Consider the following 23,112-nt stretch of genomic DNA (forward strand, 5'->3'; position numbering starts at 1 on the left):
CATCCCTCCTCCATCTATCTTTATCCATCCAATTCCTCTTCCTGTTTCTGCCTCTTTCTCCTATCCCTGATTTTCTCGCATTTCTCTATTTTTTTGGCTGGACAGTAAAAGCTAAAATTGTACAAGCTGTTTTCTTTTTTTGCCATTATTTATCGGGTCATCTTTGCTTTCCGTTCCTCAAATGTTTTAACCTCACTCTCTCTCTTTCTTCACTTGGCGCCCGGCTGGCTAACATCGTGAACCAGCTGTGAGGCTGCAATCAAACGAGCTCCTGCTGGACCCCCTGGGGGTCTACTGACACACACACACACACACACACACACACACACACACACTGGTACACCTGTACAGACACGGGTACACTTGTACACGACAAACACAATACCTACAAGCGCAGAAATAAACACAACCCCTGATAAACATGGAGGAGAGCAAAAGACCTCTTGTAAATCTACCATCTTGTGAAGCAGCGACCCCTTAATCCCCCTTCAACCCAACCTTTCTCAGTGCATGAGCAACACTTAAAGCCAGCTGACTGCTTGTTACAGGCAGTAAATAGGTATGTCTCCAGTCAGTTCCTGAGTGCGTTGTTATGTCATTGTTGAGAAGAAACCCCCAGTGTGGCTCCATAACCCACTTACAGGCAGTTAGACAGACTGAAGATAGGAGGAGCAGGCTAAGGTGAGTCACGCATCAGCACTGCATTTGCTGGAGAGAGAATTGCAATGTAGGAGAGACAGCGCAGAGAGCTTGGCCAGCTTTCTGTCTGACTTCAAATTCTTCTCAATGAAGGGTTTCTTAGGAGCATTCAAACATTTCACAGAACAGACCTATCCACTCCTCCCTCACTCTCCTCATGATGTACAGGCTCGTACAGCATAGGCAGCACGGGCGCGGGAAGTAGGGGTGCTGGAGGTGCTGCAGCACCCCCCTGTTGGTGCTGTTGGTGCCCCTGCCGAAAATGACTTCCCGCGCGTCTGATAGGCAGCGGGTGCCAGACAATTGTCAGTAAGGGGGCACAGGGTTTTCACAAGTGGCAGGGTTTTTCCTGCATAGAGGATTTTTTAGCGCCCCCCCAAAGAGGTTTTCGCCAGTCCCAAAGGAAAATCACCAGCACCAAAATGATAATAAAAATAGTATGGCTGTCAAATGATTGATTTTTTTAATTGCGATTAATCGCCAAATTTCTACAGTTAATCATGATTAATCGCATGTTTTTATCACATGATTACATTTCTATTATTTTGCATTTCAGAACAGTTTTTAAGTACATATTAACAATGGAAAGCCATTCTTACCAGTGTATCTTAATTGGGAATCAAATGAATGCAAAGAAAGTTACTTTATGAACTTGACTTTACTGAGTTTTGTAATTGTTTATTATTTATTTACTGTAAACAAAAGAAAAATGTGTGAATCTGTCATTATTGCACAATTCCTACAAGTACCTAACCTAACTGAGATGTAACACTAACACTTTGCTTATACAGTACAAACAAAATGGTCCAAAAACCGGATGCCACAGCAGACATTTGTAACCTTTACATTTTTCTAATAAGGAATGTAACAATTCTCCTGGACAGAAAAGGGGGTGGACAATGTCCCAAATGACAAAAACAGTCAAAAAAACGATACAAACAACACAGTCCTAAAATCATATGCTGATATACATAGTCAATATAGTGTGCAGTAACTTCTAAATAATTTTGATTACTCACTGACGTCCAGTGATCACCGGTTAATGAGACAGCGTTTGCACTTTGCAGCAGTTCCAGTTGGGCTGCTTTCTCCGTGCCTACTACTCTTTGGCCGGCTCGCAAGCCCAAACAAGTGTGTGCGGAGTGCCTGTTGTTTTGTTTCTGGTCTAGCTAGATCCGGTGTGGTGTTGTAGTTTTTCTAACGTTATTAGTTGTAACTAGGCTACCTGACTCTCCCGGTGATTTATTTAAATATTAATATTATTTTTTTTAACCAGTTTTGTAAATTGGGGTTGTATTTACTCAAGCATATAAGCAATACACATTTTAGTTTATAAAATTGTCGGAAATAAAAGGAAAATGCTTAGATTTCTGTCAAATAAGGTGACACAGACCCATTGCCTTTACTGTACACGGACCAATCATGCTTACTGTCGTGCGTATAACCCCTCCCCCCCCCCAAAAAAATAAATAAAAAAATACAAAAAATAAGACGCTTACTTAAATTCGTCCAGCCAATAAGCAAAAAGCACGGAGGGAGAGGCACAAGACAGCCTAGTATCTCAGTAGGATTTACCTGAACACTAACGCCAACAGCTAAATGAATTAATTCAACTGATTTACAGCGCATATAGGCTACTTAAAACCAACAGCTCATTAAAAATATACACCATGATAAGCCACTCTCAACCACAAATAGAGAAACGTTTAAATGCATCACATAATAAACATCCCCAAAACCAGTTAACAGCAATGCAAGAAAGTGCCACATAATAACAAACACAAGTAGGCTAAGTTACACTTTAATAAGCCAAATTAACCATAAAGTGGTCTTACCTTATGTAATGCAGTTCCACGAGTACAGTACCACCACCCCTCCCGTAACCAACGACTTAGCAGTGTGGCTAAGGTTAGCAGCACAGCCTTCTGACCTACACATTGCTCCAGCCGAGTGGTTATATATTTTTGGCATACTGCACTTGACATACTATTGGAACATACAATATTTTTCTTGCTTACTAGTAAATAGTAGGCTAGTATGTAGCCTAGTATGCGATTTGGAACGCAGGTGTCATCTGTCCCATCCATCCGACGTTAATCGCTAGAACCTTAGACAGTATATAAGAGGCTAGAACACCTGGGACAGCAGCAGGATGTTCACAAACCTCTCTCCGTTCCGCAGGGGGCTGCTGTCCGCCTAGTGGCGGGCGGCTGCATAACATTTTAGAAGCAACACAGCCAGGGAGCGCCGACGTCGAATTTGATTTAGCAAAACGTGGCATACCCGATGCTGGCCTGACCATAATTTAATTAAATGTAATTTTTAACTTAAGAGTTAGACATTTTAGGAAATACACTTGCTCATTTCTTGCCAAGAATTAGATAAGGTGATCGATACCACTCTTATGTTTGTACAGTAAAGATGTAGCTGGAGCCTGCAGCCAGTTAGCTTAGCTTAGCATAAAGACTGCAAAAAGGAAAACAGCTAGGCTGGCTTTGTCCAAATGTAACACAATTTGCCTACAACCAATTTCTAAGACTAAAGCGTATTTCCCAAAATGATGAACTATTCCTTTAGAAAAGCATGACTTATTTGGACCCCCTCGAAAATGAGATCCAAGGGGTTTATCCTTCTACTAAATACTCCTTAAATTGCTCTCTTTTGGCTCTCAGGCTAGCAGTTCTTCCTGTTTTCAGTCTTTATGCTAAGCTAAGCTAACAGGCTGCAGGCCTCAGCTTCATATTTACTGTGCAAGAAAGCGAATAAGTGTATTTCCAAAATGTCAAACTGTTCTTTGTTAAGAGTTTTTGTATATGCAACCTTTTTCTGGAGAAATCCTCTTAGTAAGGACTTATCTTCAAAATAGCAGACGTAATGTGTAATTGAGAGTAAATAACTTTCTTGCACAATGAAATGTGATGTTGCTCAATAAGCAACACTGAAAAAAAGTCTGTTTAGAACCATTTTTGACATTGCATCCAAGTATTTAAACTGTTATCAGTGCAGCAAAATTTCAACCATCCAGACCCAACTCCCACGTGACATGAAAAGATACTTCCCTCAAGCAGGAGAAGCCTGCTTTGGCTGACTCGGCTGACGTCTGGGGTCCCCAGTTGTGAGATCAGGATAGGAAACTCATCTGTTTCACTAGCCTAGCTCAGCCTCGCCCTGTCCCATCTCGACCCAACTGTGACAACAAAGCTAATTACCGAACCTCCGATCCCACAGTGAGACAGTCTTGTTAGCCTCCGATTTACACTTTTAATTGAATCAAGCATCTCAGCATCATCTGGCTCATACTGAGTATATTTGGCTGCTTACGAGAGCCAATATCCAGAGCAGGTAAGTTTGACTAAGGATGAGTTCAAAATTAGCAATTCATACTGATGACACACCTGGACAAGACCCCGCTCACATCTCATATTATGTGATCAGATTTCATGGGCCCTGAATGATTTCTTCTACATCTGTTCACATTCTGATTGAATGTTAGCTGTGCCTGCATGCATTTATATTCAGCATTAACCTGTTTTTTTTTTTATCATCCAGATAAGACAGTGAATGTGTTTTCATGTGTTAATGGGGCCAAGATGACAATAGGCCAAAGTGGCCCAGATGTCCGCCCCCACACAAAATACACTTAATTCCTTTATCCTCCCATAATCTTGACCTTCACTTTACAAGACGGCAGATGTGTAATAACAGAGGCTACAAGGTCTGCTTTGCCCTACCCCCTTTCTGCATCAGCTCGTAAATCCTTGCCCAGAGTAACTCCAATCCTTGAACCATGAATAATCTCTGCACATATCTGCCTTGAATATGAAAATCTATACATTTCAGCTTATCTTGACAGTGAATGTTGATTGGATCAAATCTTTTGCCTACCAGTCCAAGTAGTTGTTGATTCAAGCTGGAAAAGTCTGATCATGCTCATATGCACCAGACATTTTACAACAGATCAACATTTTTGGGAAAATGCTTATTTGCTTCGAGTCAAATATGTAGCTGGAGGCAGCTGGTTAGCTTAGCAGAATTTGAAAATAAGCAGAAACAATAAGCAGAAACAAGTCCCCTTTCCCTGTCCAATTGTAACACAATCTGCCAACCAGCACCTCTAAAGCTCACTATTTAGAACAATATGTCTTGTTAATTTAATACTCACAAAAAACAGACTGCAACAATGACAATTTGTTCAGCAACTTCCTGGGATCTCCGTGGTTGCCTGGCAACTGTAGATATACTGTCCAAGTAGATAAAACCAGGCTAGCTTTTTCAGCTACATACCATACGGTAGTATGAGAGGTATTAATCTTCTCTTCTAATTCTCAGCAAGAAAGCGAATAAGCAAATTTCCCAACACGTCAAACTATTCCTTGAACTATCCTTGAGCATTATTCTCTCAATAACCATAAGTAAGATACAGATCCATAATGGCATCCTGACAGGAAGTTAATTATGTGCAGGGTCCTGCCAAATAATGTAGTGTCTGATGCAAACTATTGGAGATGAAATGACCATGTGGGTCTGAGAGAAAGTGCTATGTTGAAAGAGAAGCCTGAGAGTGGGCAGATTTTGGCAGCCTCCTCCAAATCATTGTCTGCATAGTAGGGAGTGTTGCATGGTTAAACGGCCACTAAACGCATCCTCAGCCCTTGTAATATGAGATAATGGCTTTGACATTTCAATGTCAGACCTACTGCGAGCCACAGCAAGCAGGCCTGCTGTAAAACAGGGCACAACAGTTGAAACGGTGCTGCTGCTGAATCTGTAATCTCTCATCCCGTTATTACTTATGCTCGAGGAGAAACTAGTACTGGTTCTAGTACATTTAACTTAAAGAGTTGTAGTGGTGATGGAGGATGCCTAGGTTGAAAATGGCAGCACACTAAGCTCAATTAGCTTGAAAATCCCAGAAAGTTAATTATCTCATATTAAACTAAGTCGTCCCTTCAGAGTTCAGACACCCACTCATCAATAATAATGAATAGAACAGTGGTTAAACACCAAACAACTGACTGACTCAAAACATGATTTGAGGAAGTTAAAACTGTATTTAAAAAGGCACAAAATTGCCACCCCACACAGTGCCTTCAGATGAATTTGAATAAACAGTAATAGAGGAACAGCCGATGTATTTGCTGCTCCAGTCTCTTTGCTAAGATGCAACTTGGGCTATATAAGCACATTTATTCCCCCAAATAAATTGCAGGCAAACGTCAGGCACATCACTTTGCCTGTATTAGAAGGTAATGCCCCATGACAGGCTGTAATTACCCACAGACGAGATACTTAGCTGTAGAGAAACAGGAAAAAAGAAAGGCAGTAGAGAACGTGTGTGTGCGGTTGTTCGTATGCATGCATCTGAGTTGATGGGTTTGTTTGAGAGTGTGTGCGGCAGGCTCTGACTCAGCACATCCTCATGGGCCTCAGAGGCGGCTGACTCTTTTATTACCTAATCCAGTTTAGGAGATGAATCCGGACCGTAATCTAATATAACTGTTCTATACATGAATCCCTGACTTTAGCTATAACCACAGCTTGCAGGCAGGGTATGCAGCAATGAAAAAAAGCCCCCAACACAAGACAGCATTTATCTCTTTTTCACGAATTGCCACTGTGAATACTCATTTTATAGCTCATACCTGCAGTTTGACATTTACAGCACCTAAGCACAGCAAGTTAAGAGTGGTGAAAGGTTGCTCTGGTTCATGCCATTTTTCTCTTCTACTCTCCCCGTTATGTGTTATAAATAAAAGCCGATATGAAACGTTGCTTCGAATGTCAGCTTTTGTCTTTCCAAAGTCTACCCAAAACCTTGCTCTGTGTCTAATAGCAGCCTTCAGGCATGAGCCAGGCCATAGCCCTGCTTTCTGAGACCCAGCAGCGCCTCAGACACATGTCCAGCCCGGCACCGGGACTAACCGAGGTGAAAGCTCAGTGAACAAATCCCTCAGAGATAGTGTGCCATGTATCGTTTCATTTTCCCTTCACTCAGCTCACACTCCTAATATTTGCCAGGCAATGCTAGCGTTTCTACAGCCAGCCACGTTAAATGAGCCCGACTGATGTCTGCCACCATGTCTTGCTTTCTCCTTTTTATCCCCCGTTTTTCTCTTCCATTTCCATGTACTGTTATCAAACTCATTTGTATCTATATTCCCTCCTCATACAACTACATACATCAGACAGCAATGTTTAAATCGGTTTATTATCCAAGTTTAATTTCGATATTGTCAGGCTTAACTTAAATGAGGCACAAGGGGAATTAACATGTGGAAAATGCCACTTGACCTAGGGCTGGGCAATATGGCCGAAGTTTTCGATCCTGATATAGGTCATTTCATCTCGATAACTACATATATCACGATGTAGCATGTTTTCTGCTAATTCAATAAAGTATATATAAAATAACCACATGGTAAAGGCTTTTTTGTAAACTCCTGTGTGAATTAAAAACTTAAATGAAAAGTACAGAGTATTTTCTTAATTGCAAAATGAACATAAAATGCAAGGATCAGAACGTAATGCAGTTTGGATGCTGGTTTTTTTAACATCAAGGATAGAAACTATATTGAAAAATATATATTTGAATCGTTTTGACAATATATATATATATATATATATATATATATATATATATATATATATATATATATATATATATATATATATATTGTCATATGGCCCAGCCCTAACTTGACCTCTTGGAAAAGTCACAGTGACACACTTTAAGGAAGCAATCCACTCCAGAGTTTAGGGTTGTGTAGGAGAGGGATCCAACACTAGCCTGGCTCTGCCCTCATACGTACTTCCGCTCAATTTTCATTTCCCTTCAGTACTCCTGTACTCTCTGTACAAATGAAATGTACGAGTCTGGTAGGACCAGGCTAATCCAACACAGCTAATAAAGTAGGAAATAAAGGATGGTCAATATGACTTCTTAAGGTCAGTGCACCAATAAAAAGCATTGGCTGCTTCTTGATTTGTCGTTTTTCATGACACATCACTTTTTCACAGCGTGGCAAGGACAACTTTGTTTGTGCAGAGCACTGTAATGACTTCTTCAACTTGAATTAATTTGCACAATACAGGGCCAGTGTTTAGAGTTTATGCACCGCCTCACAGCAGATGCATCTGTCTTGGTTCAATTCAAAATTCAAGAAGGAATAAATGCATATCTGAAATGTTTGAAAGTGACGAGGAAAAGATCCCACAGCAAGAGTGGCAGGTTGCCCTCGTGGTTAGACAGTTCCATAAGCAGAGGGTCACAGAGTTCAGCCCGACAACAGTCAATGTTTTTGTCTATCCTGTTGAAAGACTTTAGGAAGACACTGAGCCCATCCCTGCTCACACGGTGAAAAGTGTAAGCTGTAAATCCCCAGATGTAAATAAGAGGCAAGGCAAGGATAGCGATATATATATATATATATATATATACTGTATATATACAAACACAAATATAAAAAATTAGGCATCCCCATTAAAGATGATCCCACATCCATCCTTAAGGCACTTTAAGGCACTATCATATTGAAAAAAAATTACATGAAACCAGAAAAGCTTGCCAAAGAAATAATTATAATGGCAAAATAGTATTCAAAAACACAATATCACACGGCCCCAAAACAAAAACACACAATTTGGTATTTTACCTCATATTTTAAGAAACTATAGGCGTGTACATCATATGGATTGATCCACTGTTATTGTGGAATATCTTACCATTAAAAGAAGTTATTTTATACATTTTTTCACTCCCTCTTTTTGGGTTATACAATATAATATAATATTGAGCTGGTGTTTTGCTATGAAATTACCAGCACAGCTGCTCTGCATCATAGCAATTAAACAGAAATACATATGAGAGGAGTTGAACCTGTGTGCATGTTTGTGTAGAGCATTATTTTTCCTTTCTATAAACACCTCCTACGCAGAAAAACAAACTACCAGAGTCAAAATGTACAGGTCAACTTCCTTTATTATCTAAGAGTGCACCAGTTTAATGCCCTGCCCAGTGTCCAGTACAGCTGGTGGGAACCAAGCTAGCTTGCATCTCCTGAAGCAGCGCAGAAACACACTACATAACCAGAACAGGTTGAGGCCACAGCACCAGTTGGAGAGGTGCACCATGGGATATGTAGCCTTTGGAAAGTGTGTCTTCCAATGCTTGGCCACATCACTTCCAGTGGGCAGGTGAAGCGTGTAGTCACTCCAGCGTTTGGACACGCCGTATGCGGCCGTCACAGTCCTGCCCTTTTCTGACCACTGGGTGTCGCTGTCTGGGTTGCAGTTGAACTCCACCCATTCGGAAGTGAAGTCCCCGAGGAGGGGGGTGTCTCCAGCCTCTGGGTCCACCCGGGTGGCGGAGAGCTCAGCGCCCTGCACGGCTACATAGATGCCGTCCACCCTGCGTATCTCCTTCACCCAGGGGAGGGAGTTTTCAGTATCCAAGACGAGGATGAGACGGGAGAAGAGGCCAGCGTTCTTCTCCTTCCACAACTCCAGCAATTGGGCCATGTGGAGGCTCTCACCTCCTGCAGGAGAGGAGGTTAGACAGTGAGAAGGGAGTGATAGAAAGAGGAATAGAGAAAGACAAGTGCAGTGAGGTAGTGTTGCGGGATAAAAAGAGAGGGGAAAAGGAAGGAAGAGAATGATAAATCATTGTTTAAGTCCATACTATATCCCTATGTTTTGTATATTAAAAAGGTCTTTTTGAACTACATATTTGCATTTTTATGTTTTTAAATAGCTAAAACTCTTCACCAAACTTGCTTGTAGAGATATACGGCGGTGGTTATAGGGTCACTGTTGTGTTCAAGGACATTTTAACAGGACACAGGCTGTTGATGGACACAGTGGCTTTGCAGGGATCAAACCTGTCAACTTTCACTTGCGGGACTGTCTGTCTAACTGCTGTCATCCCAACCACACACATTGCACAAAGATGCTGTTTTCCAGGTAGCAGATCCAAAGTACAAAGATCAGAGCTGTGGTACCTCGCCAACAGATCAAAATGATCATTTACTGCAAAAAAAGTGCAAGGTAAGTAAGAGCGGAGGAGAAAAATGACTCATACTCTTGGCCACAGAGCAACTCCACCAAGGACTGATTTATATTTGGATATGAAAATGGGCTCCTTCCACATGCCTAAAAATCTACAACAAGCCAATTCAGAGACACCGCTGTCACATTACTAAATGGCATGTATCCACTGTAATAAACAGAGTAAAGACAAACTTCTTTCATGGATGACTATAATGGTATAATTTAGGACTGGCCACACAAATATGCCTTGAAATCTGTGACTGCCTGGATTTCTGCCTAAACAAGCCCACTTTTTCAAAACGCATGCAATTATCCACCGAACACGTCCCTTCAGGATGGTGACACAGGAAGTGATTATCTTTTCAATGGGGATTTTTCTTCTTCTTGTTTGCAGCAGCACACAGAGATAACGTGTCAAGTCATCTCTGAACAGAGGCGCTGGAGCTGACACGGTGTTAACCTGCTGTGATTCTCTTTTCTGCGGAGGGAACGCTCGTGTCACAGCAGACTGTAATGCAAATTCAGTTTGCAGGGAGAATACAAGCTCTACCTCATGTCACCCGGCAGCAGCTCTGCAGTAAATACATCTTTTGTGTTAAATGTTTGTTGTATTGAAATCTGAGTCAAGTCTTAAGTTGATTACAAACTGTTAATTTGTGAACTACAAGCCAACTTTGAAGAGATTAAACTGATATCCAACTCGCTGTTCATTGTGATGATTGACAGTGGCAAATTTAATCTTTCTAATGTCTACAAATACAGTTTTCACTTGAGGCAACAGAGTGGCTCTTGTCACCCTGCAGGGAAGCCTCCATATATACATCTGCTGTGAAAGAATGCAACAGCAAATGCTAAAATAAATTAGTTAAACTCACTGTGCTCATCTCCTTTAGTGAATCAAGATACTCGGAACATGCAATGTTCAATAATAAATCATGATGCATATTAATAAAGGAGTGTCTTTTAGACAGCTGTTATCACGTAATAATCCAACCTTTTTTGTCTGATGTAACTCCACAGCTCTGTCCATATGATGAACTCAACTCCCCCTTCATGGACACCACCCGTCACATCCAAAATGTGTTCATTTAGATTCATTTTAAACTGGATGTTATTAACATTGCTCGATCTCAACATGTTATGTTCAGCTGTTGCACCTCACTTCATTTGTGAATATATATATTTTAATCAAAGCTACAATCTTTCTATATACCCTCTGGCAACTGCAGAAGTTCCCCCTGCAGTAAAAGTACCCCTGGTTGGCAATCCCTGTAATAATAGGTCAACTCTACTGGTGGTAGAAATGGAGTTTGGAAGAATAGAATGCAAGAATATTGTAATCTCATGTTACGTACTGCTGTATGCACTGTTGTATGTTAGGCACATTGAGTTTACCTGGAATGAAAATGCTATGTAAATAAAATTGCCTTGCCTAGAATGATAAGCACATGGTGGTATTGCAGTCAAAAGGAAAAAATAACTGAAATAAGCATGAAGATTACTGGTCTATGTTTCAAGATTGCATCCGTAATACATTCACAGAAATTAAATGAGCGAGTAAGAGAGAGGATTTAACTGTGAAGACTAATAATTTTCCAAGAAGGAAAAGAAAAACATTTTTTTGTGGGGATCTTACCGGCCAGAGCCCAAGCCCCAGTGCCTTTGTGCGTGTGCCCACTGTAGAAAATCAGATAGGTGTCATGACGGGGCCCGTCTGCTGTACGAAGCTCCAGAAAGTTGCGTAGCTTTGTCTGCACGGCCTCCAGCGTGACACCACTGGTGGAGTAGTCACAACCAAACGTCTGGATCATGTGGTGGGAGAAGAGGCGCTGCACGTTGTTCAGCATACCTGTGGAGCGCAGGTTCAGCTGTTGTACCTGTTCAGGTGGTAGGAGAGTGGGCTGGCCATCAGCACTGGATGGAAAAGAGAGATGAGAGCATGTGAGAAAAAACACTTTAAATCTACTCCGAGGAAGATTCAAGTTAGGTGGCTTGTCAGAAGCGGAGAGACAGGGGGCAAGCAAACGAGAGATGAATGAGTGAGAAGTCGATAGTTTGACACACCGGGGAGAAGAGAGAGCAGAGGATGAGAGGAGTAGCAGCAGTCTGCATCACCGGGGAGAGAGGAGACGGAGGGCAGACGATGAGAAGAGATCGAAAAAAGGAGATGGAAAGAGTGGGAGTGGTGGATCACTGTTTAAGGAAATGACATTAGCCTCAGGGATGTAAAGGAAGTCAAGAATGAAAGGAAAGTCAGAAAATGGCAAAAAAAAAGAAGCAGGGGGTATAGGGGAGAATTAAGCAGTGTCGACAAAATGACAATGGGAACTGAAGTTGTTGTGATTTTTATAAAAGTGTGTGTGACTGATAATAACAAGTGGATGATAACTAGAGGGGGCACACACAAAGTCAAGGCTAGCAGCTACTCAGTGCAGCCATACATTTCCTTTCTATCTCTGGACTTGATGTTATTCATGGCCAATCAGATGGCAAAGCCATACTTCACTCTTATAGACATCTGCACAACAATGCCATCACATTATGCTGTGCACCCATTATCAACTTGAACCTCACGTTGAGGAGGAAAGGTATCAATGCAGACACTCCTTGTGTTAAGCTAGCTTTCCATTTTGTATTATTTTGTGTGCGTTTGGAGAGTAAGATAAACAAACAATCTTCTTCATATTTTGAAGTAAAGACAACATTTTTGGCATAACGTTAACGCCTGTTATAAAGCTTCACTAAACTTGGTCTGAAAATGATATGCTGCAACCTTTGCATGGCTTGCCAAGCTCACCGTTCACCTAAACCCATCTAATCTTTTCAGATCTCATTGCGCCCAGGGGAGTGAAGGCTTGTAGCTTGAGAATTCAAACCACATCTTCCCCTGTTACACCCTCTCTTTCATCCTTAAAAAAATCCTGTCCTTTTCTCCACATCTCTCTCAGAGATTCACCCCTCCTTCACAATTCCTCACCTTCCTTTGCTCCTGTCAGTTTTTTTTTTTACCACCACCCCTCCTTACTGTTTACAACCTCAGCCCTCTCCTTGTGTTTTCTCCCCGTCACCCTCCCAGTTTTACCCTACGTGTCTCCCCTTCTCACCCCTATCTCTCTAATCTCCCTGTGTGGCTCTTGTCATTGTGAAAACATGATCTGCAGCCATCAAACAGCCCATTATACACTGCTGCATTCTCATCAGACTCTCAGTCCTCCCTATGGACCCTGCACATACGGCCTCGCATACAGAGCGTCTACAGCTCCAACAGGACATGGGCTTGCATTCGAAATCACCTGGAGTTAAACACTAAGGCTGGCATTCCCTCTGAATGGAAAATCTAACGTTCAGCTAAAAGGTTCAATATACAGAGTGGTCATGAACATAAAAACCTGCCCAAAATCTTCAGGGGCCAGATTTAAAGACCTCCGAGGGGCTCTCGAAGATGGAGACACTAATGTATAAGTGATGGCTAGCTCTTGTTGTTTAGGAGGATACGTGTCGGCATCATCAAAACTACGTAGTCTATTTCAAAAAACGCTTGGCCAACTAAGAGGGCACTGGGAGACGCAGCAGAAGCAGCAGCTAATGGCTAACTGCTCCAGCTGAACAACTTAGTATGCTGCGGAGAGAGCACTGGAATAATCCCTTAAGGGCTCAAACATTAGCGGCATGTTTATGCATAGTTATTGGCCTATTTATCCAGTTGGTTTTGTGTTAACTGAGGTGGGAGTTGGAATGAGTGATCATATTTACCAGCGCCTGTGATGCCATGAAAGGCTTCGACTTGGGGCAAAGGGGGTCCAGTGTGTGTTTATGTTAGTAAAGAAGATAAGATAGATAAGTGAGGTGTGTTTTGCTGCTATATAGTCTATGTCTGTGTTGTGATTAGTTGAGTTGTTATACTTGTGACAGAGACCTAAAACAAATATAAAACATTCAATAGATCTGAAAATTTTACTAATTTAGTCAATAGACAGAAATGCTGAAAATATGAACAGACAAATTAATTAGTTGATTGACAGTTATTATGATAATCTATTAATCACTGAAGTTTTTTTTGCAGCAAAAACACCAAATTTTCTTTATTATTTGTGAGGACTTGTCTTTCCTTTGTGTTATGTAATAGTAAACTGTGTATATTATATATATATATATATATATATATATATATATATATATATATATATATATATATATATTTGGGTTTTGGACTTTTGGTCAGACCTTGGGCTTTATGGAATAGTGACAGGCATTTTCTACTATTTTCTGACATTTTACAGACAAGAGAGACAATTTTTTTAATCAGAAGATAATTTGACATTAAAAATAATTGTTAGTTGCACCCCTAATTGACAGAAAATTAAATTACAACAATTTTGATAATTGATGGTTTGAGTCATTTTATCAAGCAAAAATGTCAAACCTTTTTACTTTTCAAATGAAATTTTCTATTTCTCTGTTTATTTTGGTTGTTTTCAAGCTTTTTGGGGGGATTTTTGCCTTTATTATAAAGTAGAGAGATAGTGGATGGCATTTAACAAAGATTCCTAGTCAGACTCCAACCAGAGATGTTGCGAATACATAGACAGCGTCTTAAAGTCCTAGGCCAACAGACCCTCCTTGCTTTTCTTTGAGTTGTGTCATTATAAATTTAATATCTCTGGGGTTTTGACTGTTAGACAAAACAAGCAATTTAAAGATGTAACCTTGAGTATGAGAAATTGTGGTGTTTGTGCAAGTTTGTCTGTGTAAGTCTGTATGCATCTCTATATTGCTGTGTCTCCTCTCTGTTCAGTACCTGCAGTAAGCAGTAGGTATTACCAGGGCGTAGCCAACACAAGTTCCCCCAAGGCAGCTGCCCAGCTCGTGGAACAAGCTGTGGGTCAGAGACTCCAAAGGCAGAACCACCAGCAGAGCACTGAGAAAAAGGCCGTTGAAGGGCTACAAAAAGCAAAAGAACCAGAGTCACTTTCATTCATCACTTACAGCTTGTTTTGAAGCAATCAGACCCAGCTAATTGGTGGTGACACATAGTTATACAATATGGAACTAACACAGTGTTATCATCGCAGGACAAAACATGACAGGACCTAACTAAACGGAGACACAAAGCAGTGTACGACAGCGGCCTAAACATCCATCACCAGGATCCGTTCTAAAGAATATCTACTGCAGAGTATGAGCCTGCACTTTGTGGGTTGCCTTGGGTCGGTGGAATAAAACTATTATAAGTCTGTCATCTTGTCATCTACTTAAAGTGTCTTTTCTCTAGATTTTTAAGCTTAAACACACACACACACACACACACACACACACACACACACACACACACACACACACATATAATGCAATCCAGTAGTGGTTCTCACAGATTGAGAATTGATTTGCAGTAGTCGACCCCAAGCTATGGGAGTCGGGATGTTTACGAGCAGCTCTGCACTTAACAGCGTTGTATTCACAAGCTGACTCCTGGTTAGAAAGGTTGTTGCTATGCAATTGCACAAAGGCACTATTCCGCTCTTCAGTTGATCTACACTGATGCACTCAAATGTACTTCTTTGTACACAGATTTTGTGAAAGACATAATACATACAATATTACCAATAACAACAACTTCTACATAAATTAAATGGAAAGCAGTGCATCCAATGTAACACAACCAACTATTGTATGTCCTTAAACATTTGCATGGAGTTGAATCAACACCTCTCTGACTATGGTTAGTTCCAAAGGCTGTATTTATTGCTGAGACTTCGTTAAATTGTATTGACGTTGCCGTTATTTGGTGTGTGTGTGTGTAAGTTAAGTAGATTTAGGTGGTTGACCATATTTAATACTGTATTTCAACAGCACGGGCAAATAAAAAGATACACAACATCAGAAACCACACACTGTCTCATATGCGAGAGCAGACAGCTCCCACTTTCTCAGGCAAATTTGCAACTGACATCAACAATGTGCAGATCTTAAATTAGGACTCAGGCCCATGAGACTCTTACAAGGTAAATGTCTAATAAGGCTAAATAAGTTATTGCTGCTCTTTATGCAAGTAGATAGGGATATTAAAGTGCTAATTAAATTGGTTCCGCATGAGAGCAGAAGTGCCTCCGCTTGGGGAGCAACTACTAACTACACACCGCCACTAGCATCCCTCTACAGAGTTTATAACATTGGTGTATGATATGTTTATAGAGGCCTTGTCATCAAACTCAAGTGCTGCAAAGTGAGGTAGAGTTAGAGCAGGACCCTTGCCATCATAAGACGTTTTCTATGTAATTCTTATATGATATGACTATGATGATGCTTGCATTAAAAAAAACAATAGGACAGTAAATGCCTTTTCATCTTTAGGTGCTTTGCAAACTTGGCTATAATAGTTTCTAAATTTCTGATGAGTTTAAGTAGCAGTAATCTCTTTAGTGTCTCCTACCTGCCAGGACACAGCCCCCAGTATGACCGTTGACAGCATACTAAAGAACACCAGCCGTTCTGAAATAAGGCAGAAGTGTCGGATGCCCCTGGAGGCCATGACTTTGTCGAGACTCCGGCTACTGGATCGCTGGGCCCGCCAGGCCTTCTGACATTCACTCAACTTGGTGTGGAAGCCCCATATTGTCATCAGCAGAATTATGTGGCAGATGAACCAGAAAAGGCCAAACAGGCAGAAGCCCGGGATCACCAGATACCAGAGCTCCAAGTGGCCAAGCTAAGTAAGGCAAGGGAAAAATGTCATTAAACGCAGCCTTACAATTCGTAACTAAGAAATACAAAACACTGTATCGACATTCAGAAATACTGTTTCATAAGTCACACAGAAGGCCCTAAAGACTTACATAATGCCCTAAAGACTTACATAATGGAAATGTCAATGTTTTGCTTGAGTGTACCTTTAAGGCAGCCAGGACAAAAAAGGCCAGCTCAGTCAGACTCAGGGGCAGCAGGGACAGCATCCTCCACACCCTCCCCAGGGAGAGCACTGGTATCCAGCGCTCGCTGGGCCCCAGCACACTGAAGTAAATATCTAGCACAGGCTCGCACAGCAGCCTGCCCATGTAGCAGCCTAAAGCATACGGGTTGGCTGTAATGCCTAAGGCCTGGAAAAACACAAGCGAAGTAACCAAGGCAAAACTGACAAGGTTAGGCAAGGCCAGGAGGGATTTCATCCTTAGATCCACAATGAGAGCCCCCAGGGCCACCACCAAGCCTATTATGGCCACTGACTTGTGAAGAAGCATGGTAGTGCTGGCAATGCCAAATCCCAGGAGCTCTAGTAGCTCAGTTGATGTTAGCAAGGTGGGTTTGAAACGGATGGAGCTGCATATTCGCTCAGTTAAAGCCCATACTGCTTTCATGATTACACTGGCTAACATGAGATAGTTGGCGACCAGTTCCTTGACATTTGAATTCAAGGCGGGGCTGTTGAGGAAGCACTGAAGGCCGAGCAAAAAGCCAAACCACAAATGGAACAAGCTGAGACTGGCCTTCTCCATAGCAAAGTAGTAATGGAGGATGCTGGCTATCCCCATGACAAAGAGGCCCAGGATGAAGATGACCAGAATCATCGGTTCACTTGTCACCTCCCAGCGTACGTACATGCCAACGCATACCGCCACGAGGAGGTTGACGCTGGACAGGTAACCCAGGCAACGCACTGATGTAAACATGTCCACCTCCTTGGGTCCATCGACTGTCAGCTCCTCTTCCTCTTCTTCCCGAGCCATGGCTGTTTTGAAAAAAAGCTTAAACAAATACAGTCAATTTCTTCCAGTCACCTTCTCTAGACTTGTACACTTTTGCAAATGGAGGACTACGCCTCTAGATGACATTCTCCAAAATCAGCCCCTGTGAACAATTCAAAAGGTAGAGTTACTCAAGTAACCGTGTGTCCATTAATCATCCATACCAAACTATATATGTTAGCTACACTTCTTAGCTACTTAGCTCCAGACGAATTTTAGTTAATGCTGTTGTGAGCTTCATTCTTGTTTTATAACATATTATAAATCTCTGAACTTATAAAATGACTAGCTAGGAGGATACAAATGGGCTAACGTTACAGTATGATTTGCTAGACATAATGATAATTATAATAATATGGTTAAAACAAAATAAGCAGCAAAACAGTCGAGATAAACTTATAAAATTGGTTAGCAACGTATCAACCAAATGAAACTGCGGCCCTGCTGTCAGTGTGTGACGATGTGGCAAATCTGGAAGTTTGCTAACTTGCATAGCCTCACTGCTGACTTTTCGTTAACGGTTAGCTAACTTGCCGGTTCACGTGTTAATGCTGTGTCTTTAACTGTCAAAAGAACAAGTAAGAAGCCCTTGCACAAACGTCCAAGTGAGAACTTTATAAATTAATAGTAGGTAATGTGTTTATCGTCAAAATGTTGCTTACATGTTGTTTGTTTGGATGACAGCAGCTATGCTTCCGGATTCCAAAGTACGGCATCTCGCAAGTGTCAAAACACTCAAGCATTCGCTTTTCAGGCTGGGAATATCGACATCATTTTAAACACGAATCACCGAAAACTTCACTTGACATCAGGCAGTACAAACTCAAAAAGCGTTATCTCGGTCCAACATTAATGCGGTGCCAGAAAAATGTAAAGTCTTATTTCTTTTGATGAGGCTTCCTCCAGTTTTAGAACATCCTGCTTTGTTGATGAAAGTATGCTGTATGAACAATAATCAGAATATCTTATTGATATATTTCACAATACTGTATCTGCTTAGGTGTAAAGTCACATAGATTGGTTTGATGTTCATGGACTATGTGATGATAAACTGCAGTTGACATTCTGCTACTGTACTTGAAAATCGCACTTTAATTGCTTTGCATTTTTAATTTGCATTTGTTAAAAAAAACTCTATACAGATTTATATGAAAAATAAAATTATATTGGTATTATATTGGCAGGCACAATCATATCTTTTAACATAAAAATAATCATATTTCTTTCACCTTGTCATTTTGCAAGTGCTAACTTCTAATAGCACTGTTTCCCAGCACAAAGGCATTTTTTTTTTTACATGTTTGATAGATTGTGACAAGTTCATCACTGTATTTGCTGTTTAGTGGGGAAAGAAATCCTGGTCTTCAGCTGATGAAAAGTCACACGGAGATGAATGACAGAATGGAACTTAAAGTAAGCCTATCACTTGGACTCTTCAGAAGAGGTAATTATCTTCACTTAAGTTTCTGCGCGGGAAAGTCATCAGACGACACAATCTTCTGAACACAGCCATACTGAGAAATACAGAGAGAGTTGTGTGGAGCTGATAATCTTAATTAGCTTTGTAGCAACTCATTTGAGAATGGAATGTAACAGACTAATATCACTAATATCAAAAAGTCACGCGCTAAAGCTTTAAGGCTTTTAAAACATTTTTTTTACAGCAGATATTGTTACTCATCATTGCAGGAAATGCACATGTGGAACTAACTAACAATAACGAGGGCTCTGCTCTTCTGAGGTTTCCCAGTGAGCCAGCATGCACACCAGAGCCCTAAATCTTGCCTCACTGTAAGAAATAATCAATAGTATTGATTACACCTGTGCTTTTTCTGCTGTTACATGTCAATGTGCCTTTGCACATTGATGTTAATGGTAAAGACCATCAAGCTCTGGACAGATTGCAAAACACAAAATTGTCATCAATCATTTTCTCTTTATACATCGTTACTGGCTTTGATTGATGATATTTGTGATTAAAGAAACCTCATGATTTTACTTTATTTATTTAAATGTACAAAATAACTCATAAATGCTGGTTGTTGGGTTACATGAGGAGCTTCAGTTTGACTACACTACTCATGAAAAATGAATTGCCTGAAATATATTGTTGATATAATCCCTGTTTTGAGTGGATGAAGCTTTAAAACACATTACGTTGTTATTTTTATTATTATTATTATTATTATTATTATTATACAAAACCTCACTGTTTCAGGAGTAGCATCTGGATGAATCAAATTTACTCTGAAATGATCTGTTAAATGTTCACAATAGTAAAATTCCTGTTTGTGACTGTATATTCCTACCAGTGAAAAACCTTTTACTGGTTCCAATCCTGCAACTCGCACCACAAAAGTTTGTATCATGGGCTTTGTAGACCGAAATAAACCCATTGGCCTCTCGGATCAGAAGCCTATTTACTGCATTACTGAGGAGAAGCCTGTTAAAAGGTTTATTTAGGATTTTCTACTGATGCAATGTGATAAATATAACAATCAGGGGAATATCAAGAGAAGGCTTACTCAATACCCTGAGGGTATACTAAAGCAACCCAATGCATGCATGTGTTTGCATTTTTTATGCTTGTGCTTTTCTAAGTGTGTGTGTGTGTGTGTGTGTGTGTGTGTGTGTGTGCGTGTGTGTGTGTGTGTGTGTGTGTGTGAGCGTGCTGCTTTGATCAGATGTTGACATAACTGGGAACATAGTGCTTTTGCCCCCTTGACTGCTTATGCTCACAGCCCTCTTTTCATACAATGTTTATGGCTGAGAATAAGATATAAACGCTGAAATGCACAATGATATACAATATATATTTTCCTGAGCAACAATCTTTAAATTTTACTTTACCAGAAAAATGAAAAGGAATCCATTTTGAATGGAGGATCCTCACTGAATATTGCTAACAATGCTAAAAGAGTAAGCCCTATTGTGTTTTTTTTTTTGTCCAACAGAAAGTATTGCTCAATAAAAGCTTGTGTAAAATCAAGGCAGATCAAGAGCGGTGATGTTGTACAAGAAGGGCAGCAGTTTCATTGTGTAAAATTCACTTCTTTGCTGCCTGTTCCTGTTTAGAAATGAATGTGTTTAACACAGAAATGGGCAGGGAATGCAACAAATGACAATAATACAAATCAGATGGTGCAACTCTTGCACTTCCTGGACAACAATGTCAGTTTCCTCTTGGGATAGGATTTTGTGGTGCAGCTACAGAAGTTTGTATGCCTGTAATGCTTTTAACGTGAACAAGAGTAGAGCTGATTGATTGATCCTAATCCAATCCCTATTACAATGCAGGAGTACAGTACCATGCCTGTTGGTAACCTGGAAACGTAGTTCCTTTGGTCCCAAGATTACAATAAATCTATTGATACACCAGTGCTGTGAACACACACCAGGAGTTGCAACTTTATTCACAAAAGAAGAGGTCTACAGTATGTGTGTAACTGTATGTCCACTGAGATATAGAGCAGGTGGATAACATCACACTCATAAAGAGAAGGCAGCTACTTGTAGGGGCTTTTAGTTGATGATAACCAAGAAGTCATTAGAGTTCTGTTAATTCCTTCCAACATCCATGTATTACCGGTAAAGAACAAGATAAGTAATACGAAGAAGAAGTCACCACATTTATTTAATTAGGGCCCTAATGTTGCATTCATGCATAATTGAGGAATCCAGTGTTCAAATTATTTCCCAAAACTGTGGTGTGTGTGCAGGTATACTAAGCTATCACTAAGGTCACACAGCCTGATCAGAGCTCATGAATGGTGCAGATCTCGAGAAGGTTAAAGCGCTGAAAGGTCTTCATAAATACACAAACACACATACAGAGAGGGAGAGGAAGAGAGAGAGTTACATTTAGAATGAGGAGGGTTACATGAGGATGTGAGTGAGAGTAAGAGAGATAGAGGAGAGGGCTACAGGAGACTAAAGGAGACAGTTTCACCTGAATTATGCAGAGGCTACCTTCATTCTGATGTCAGACACACCTCCACACCACCTGCATGTGTCTGTGCAACACTGGCAAATTCAAACACACACACACACACACACACACACACACACACACACACACACACACACACACACACAATTGCCAGCCTGAATTATAAATATGAATTTACATTTGTATTCTAATGTCAAATCAGTATTCAGAAGCTGTTCGCTACTGTTTGGGTACGGAAAATACTTTTAAGGTTGAGGTTAGGGAAGGTTGAACACATGCACCACCCCAACCTCGACACCCTTAGTTGGTTCATTACATAGAGGACCCACTTCTTCCTGCATTTGGCACTGAATGTTGGCATCCGAAGCAAATCGCTTGCTGTAAAATCATCCAAGTACAAAGAGTCCTGTGCAAAAACATGAGCTGTGATTTGAAAAGCCTTCAAAGAGGGGATGACAAAATTAAAAAAATAAATCTATTTCTACTCTTTGGGTCACTTGGGATTTTCATCTATCAGACTTTGTAAGCATCACTGAGCAAATGTCTGAGATATACTGTAGCCACCTAATTGCACACTAGGTTTCTGCATCCTTCATCTCGACGGTGCAGAGTTTGGTTCAGAAGAGTTGAGATAGAAGTAATTTTACATAAAAGAGTCATCTTTGAATGTAGGTCATACATTAAAAGGTGCACCGGTTGGTTGGCCTTACGTCGTTTGCCAGTCCGGTGATGTGGTGCATCAGCGTCCTCCTTTATGTGCTGTTACAGTGCAAGACACACGGCCGCCAGGAGAGGTCTGTTCAATCACAGCTTCATCTTCAGAGAAATCAATGTGATGAAGCGCTGCACCCAAAGTGGATGTTAGGAGAGGCAGACAGCATCAGAAGCCTAAATCAAAAGCCGACCGGTGCTTAGTATATCCATCAGGGCTGAAATGAATCTCGGAAATAACGGCCTGTCACTTGAGTTTGAGGGAAAGTAATGGGTAAAGAGGTTGATGAGGAAGAGACAGAAGGAATATAAGCAGATAAGGCCACAAGTTTTTTCTTACTTTTTCCTTCTTCTGAAGGGGAAACAAATGTTCTTCCTTTTGAAACAGATTCAAAGATAAAGCTTTATTGGATGGTAGTGTCAAAGACATTATGACAGAGACAAGGAGAGAATAAGAACAAGAAGACAAAGGGTAATGCAGAAAAAATGTAAGAATATTATAGTAATGTTCCTTCCTTCTCTCAAAAGCAATATTTGTAAGGGTCTGGGCCTTTTTTTTCTTCCTGGGAAGACAGGAGGCACATCTATATTGCACAGAGAGGATGTAAAAATAAATCTCCCTCTGCTGATTAATGCTTAAAGGAAGTAAAACTCACCACTCAGTCACTTCCTGCTCAAAAGGCAAAAGATCTATGCGGGACAAGGACAATGTCTCATCTGCCAAGACGTGTCATTTTGCAGGGATCAATTCAAACAGCTATTACGCTGCTTTATCCCCTGACACGATGCCAGCATTGAAGATGAGACACACAGATGTCTTCATGTGACAGTTACAGTAGATGAGGAAATTATTTGGATGAAACAGGATTTCATATGTGAAAAAGTTTCTTTAATAAGAGGTTTCATAAGAAAGGGAAGGTTTGTTATTAGCTCTCTATTGACGCTCTCAGCTTGATATTAGCTGACACC

At 40.7% G+C, this 23,112-nt stretch overlaps 1 protein-coding gene across 1 annotated transcript; it reads right to left on the reverse strand.

Annotated features, from left to right (window-relative positions):
* Window positions 1-6,889: 6,889 nt before the first annotated feature.
* On the reverse strand, window positions 6,890-18,207 carry tmem168a (transmembrane protein 168a). The gene is made up of 6 exons (XM_078242474.1): window positions 18,146-18,207; window positions 16,632-17,586; window positions 16,175-16,450; window positions 14,543-14,685; window positions 11,381-11,658; window positions 6,890-9,233 (listed from the first exon to the last, which is right to left on the reverse strand). Exons 2-6 carry the CDS (start codon window positions 17,463-17,465, stop codon window positions 8,683-8,685), a joined length of 2,082 nt encoding a protein of 693 aa, XP_078098600.1. The 5' UTR covers window positions 17,466-17,586; window positions 18,146-18,207; the 3' UTR covers window positions 6,890-8,682.
* Window positions 18,208-23,112: the final 4,905 nt, after the last annotated feature.

Source organism: Sander vitreus, chromosome 23, assembly GCF_031162955.1.
Source record: "Sander vitreus isolate 19-12246 chromosome 23, sanVit1, whole genome shotgun sequence".
In the NCBI taxonomy this organism is placed as follows: domain Eukaryota; kingdom Metazoa; phylum Chordata; class Actinopteri; order Perciformes; family Percidae; genus Sander; species Sander vitreus.